Below are 3,416 nucleotides of genomic sequence, written 5' to 3' on the forward strand. Positions count from 1 at the left end.
TGACAACTCTGCTCTAAAGTAAATCATCTGCCTTCAATGGCAGCTCTGTTTTTTATAGCAGATAAAAAAGTCTGAAAAACAATTTTTAATTGGTGAGCGTTCTCACTATACAATGGTTTGAATTAGCCTAGTCCAATTAGTTTAGTCTAAACACATTTCTTTTGCCGAGCAGATTAGACAGTTTTTAATTTTAGACATTATACTCATATTTCATACACTCACACAACATACTCACACTTACTATCATAAATAATTAAATACTATGAATTCTTAAATAATCAGTCTCGACTGAAATTTAAATCCGGTGCACCTTAAAGCAAGACAAATATAATTGCCACTCTTTCAACAACTATTTTACATCCAAAGGCTTAAGTAATCATTATCTCACCCCAAATACTCTTGTGATTATTATCTCAGTCCGAAAGCCTAAGCAACAATTACCGATTTCTGTAAGCTATCCTTAACTTACAAATTTCATTTTTCTTAATCCCTTAGGGATTAATAATTGCGCTTTTATAAATATCATTTCTCTTTTCTCTTGTATTAATATTTTTACTTGATATTCCTAGTCTAGGTGTTCTATGAATAAATTAGGATCTATTAAATGATTTTTTACATCTTTTATTATAATTATCGTTAAACTATTAAAGATTACGTTATTTATCTCAATTTTTACTTAAATTCTTCTCCTATTTTTTAACTTCTAAATATTACAGTTAAATATTATATTTAATCTCATTATTTTAATTTAATCAGTAAATTTTGACTAATTATATTGTAACTTACCAACATTTTAGTTAATTATCTTAGTTTCTCAATATTTTAATTAACTCTATTTTACCTTTGGAATTTTATTAAAATATATTATTTTCTTAATTATTTTTTATGCCCCATTTTTAATTTTATTATTCAGAAAGTGTGGCCCAGGACGTGAAAAAAAATGTTTAATGCGTCGCCGGTACTAAACGTCCATTTTTGGTGCCTAGGAATTTCGCGCATTTACTCATTGGGTTAAATAAGGATAGCAAAAAATCTAACAATATTTTTTTAAGTTTAGTAAAATACACAAATTTAATATTAATTTTAATTATTAGGTCTATATTATAGTTTGCTTGGTTGTTAAGATTTGTTAAAAAATTTGATTTAGTTCTCATTTGTTTAGTAATATTTTTAAAACTTTAAATTTAAATCAAATCTAATTTAATCTAATAAGATCAAATCTGATTTAAATTAGTTATCATATATTTATAATTTTAAATTTAAATCCAATTTAATCTAATTCAATATAATCAAATCTTATTTAAATTAAAGAAAAGATATGAGGAGCCAATATAATATTTATACATTGTGTACAATGGAGGTTTATGGGAGTATTAGAGATATAACAATTAGTGTTACCTTTTTCTATCAACTGAAACTTTTGGGAGATGAGTGGTATCATGATATGGTATTAGAGCGCTAGATCTGAAAGGTCAAGAGTTTTGTAACTCAATAGCCCATTGTACACATTGTACAAATAGTCCATTGTCTCCTTAGCAAAATTCTAAATTAAATTATCTTTATTTTATCTTATCTTTTAAGTTAGTCTTGTGGGGATCTATTTAAATATTTTGATACATTAAGTAAGGTGAGTGATTTATATTGCTTCGTTGTATAAAAAAGATTGAAAAATCTAATACTAAGATAATTCTGGGAATTAGTATCTTTTCAATTTTCATTCTTCTAATCTAAGTTATCAGGAACAGATTCTTTAAATGTCAAAAAACGTTTCTGTGACCTAAGTTGCTAACAATAAATTTTTTAGAAGTCTACAAAAATTCTTCATCTATCCTTTATACTTCGTTTCTATTTTCTTATCATTGCTTGTAGCTCAGACATGGGTGATATTGATGGATGGGCACACATTGATGAAGATTTGTTGCTAGAAATTTCAACACGGTTTTTTTCATACGATGATTATATCCAACTTGGATTGGTTTGCAAAGAATGGAGGTTGAAACTTCCAAAGATTCCCAATGCCAACAATGTTCCGTGGCTGCTAATACCTGAAGAAACAGAGAAGAATTCTTATGAAGACGAGGAGATCTATCATCTCATGCAATTACCTGTTGCAGGTCAAGAAATTCTTGATACTCACGGCCTTAAAGAGCGGGGAATCTACCATGTCATGCTGCCAAACATGCAGATGCAGAACTATGTCATCCGTGGTTCTTCTCATGGATGGTTAATTATGGTATCCTTATCTGAAGGTACCGTGCTACTGTTAAATCCATTTACAAATGTTGAGTTTGGTCTTCCTCACATCTCAACTTTTCCTAATGTAATTAAGTACGAGCCTGATAATCATGGAGATGAATACACTCTGTTGGATTTTCCAGACGAAAGTTACACCTTAGATCGAGATTCCACGCATAAAATTCAACTTTGGAAGGTTGTTATAAATTCACCTCCTGACTGCAACAATCATAATTTTATGGCGGCTGCCATATATGAATTTCAATGTCGATTAGCCTTTTACAAGCCTAATGATATGAGATGGGTAGAGTTTCCAACTAGAGATACCGAGTTTGAAGATGTTATATTTTTTGGAGAGAAGATATATGCAGTAAACCGTGATGGCCAGTTATATGAATTTGATACAAAGACAAAATCAGGGCGGCTTGAGGGAGGAATCCATGAAGTCAGACCTCCATCTCGACTTGACACAAGCTCTTTAACGATTAAATATCTGATTGGATGTGCCAATGGAAGTTTGTTAATGTTGGTAAGACATTTTCGCATTCCTTTGGATAGAAGAGACAGCGAATGTTATGAAACTTACAAATTCGACATCTATGAACTGAAAAAAAATGGAAAAAAATGGTCAAGAGTTTATAATTTGGGTGATTACATACTAATGATCGGATTTACTTCTTCTGTTCAAATACCGGCATCTTATCCAAAGACAGGAAATCAGATATTCTTCTCCGATAACATGATAGAGATAAAATCACGTGACTATGCTCTTGCTCAAGATCTTGGCGTCTTTAGTTTGGAAAACAGACGTTTTTATAGACTATTGTTAGATGTGAAGTTTTTTTGTCCTCCCCTTTGGTTGCTACCCTAATTCAAAGCTCTTAGCTTTTGTCCCTGGATTTTAATATATTCTTTTTCCAAGTCTTTGTTTAGATTATTTACTATTTATTTTAAATACTTGTTCTTCAAACCATTTTAGTATTATGATTTTGATTTAAAGCAATAAATACTTATAAAATATAATTATGTACATTAATGTTTATATAACTTACGTAAATTGGCCATGGATATTATGACTTGTGACATTCTCAAATTTCACATCCAAATCTCAAGAACATAAAAACCGATGATTTACCACAATACACTAACAAGTATACAGTTTCAGCATTATTGCTATACAC

At 30.0% G+C, this 3,416-nt stretch overlaps 1 protein-coding gene across 1 annotated transcript; it reads left to right on the forward strand.

The window, feature by feature from the left end:
* The first annotated feature begins 1,861 nt into the window (after nucleotides 1-1,861).
* On the forward strand, nucleotides 1,862-3,156 carry LOC107641500 (F-box protein SKIP23-like). Its single transcript, XM_016344989.2, has one exon. The coding sequence runs from the start codon at nucleotides 1,877-1,879 to the stop codon at nucleotides 3,104-3,106; it is 1,230 nt and encodes a 409-aa protein (XP_016200475.1). The 5' UTR covers nucleotides 1,862-1,876; the 3' UTR covers nucleotides 3,107-3,156.
* Nucleotides 3,157-3,416: the final 260 nt, after the last annotated feature.

The sequence above is a fragment of the Arachis ipaensis genome, chromosome B5 (assembly GCF_059453495.1).
Source record: "Arachis ipaensis isolate K30076 ecotype BB chromosome B5, ASM5945349v1, whole genome shotgun sequence".
In the NCBI taxonomy this organism is placed as follows: domain Eukaryota; kingdom Viridiplantae; phylum Streptophyta; class Magnoliopsida; order Fabales; family Fabaceae; genus Arachis; species Arachis ipaensis.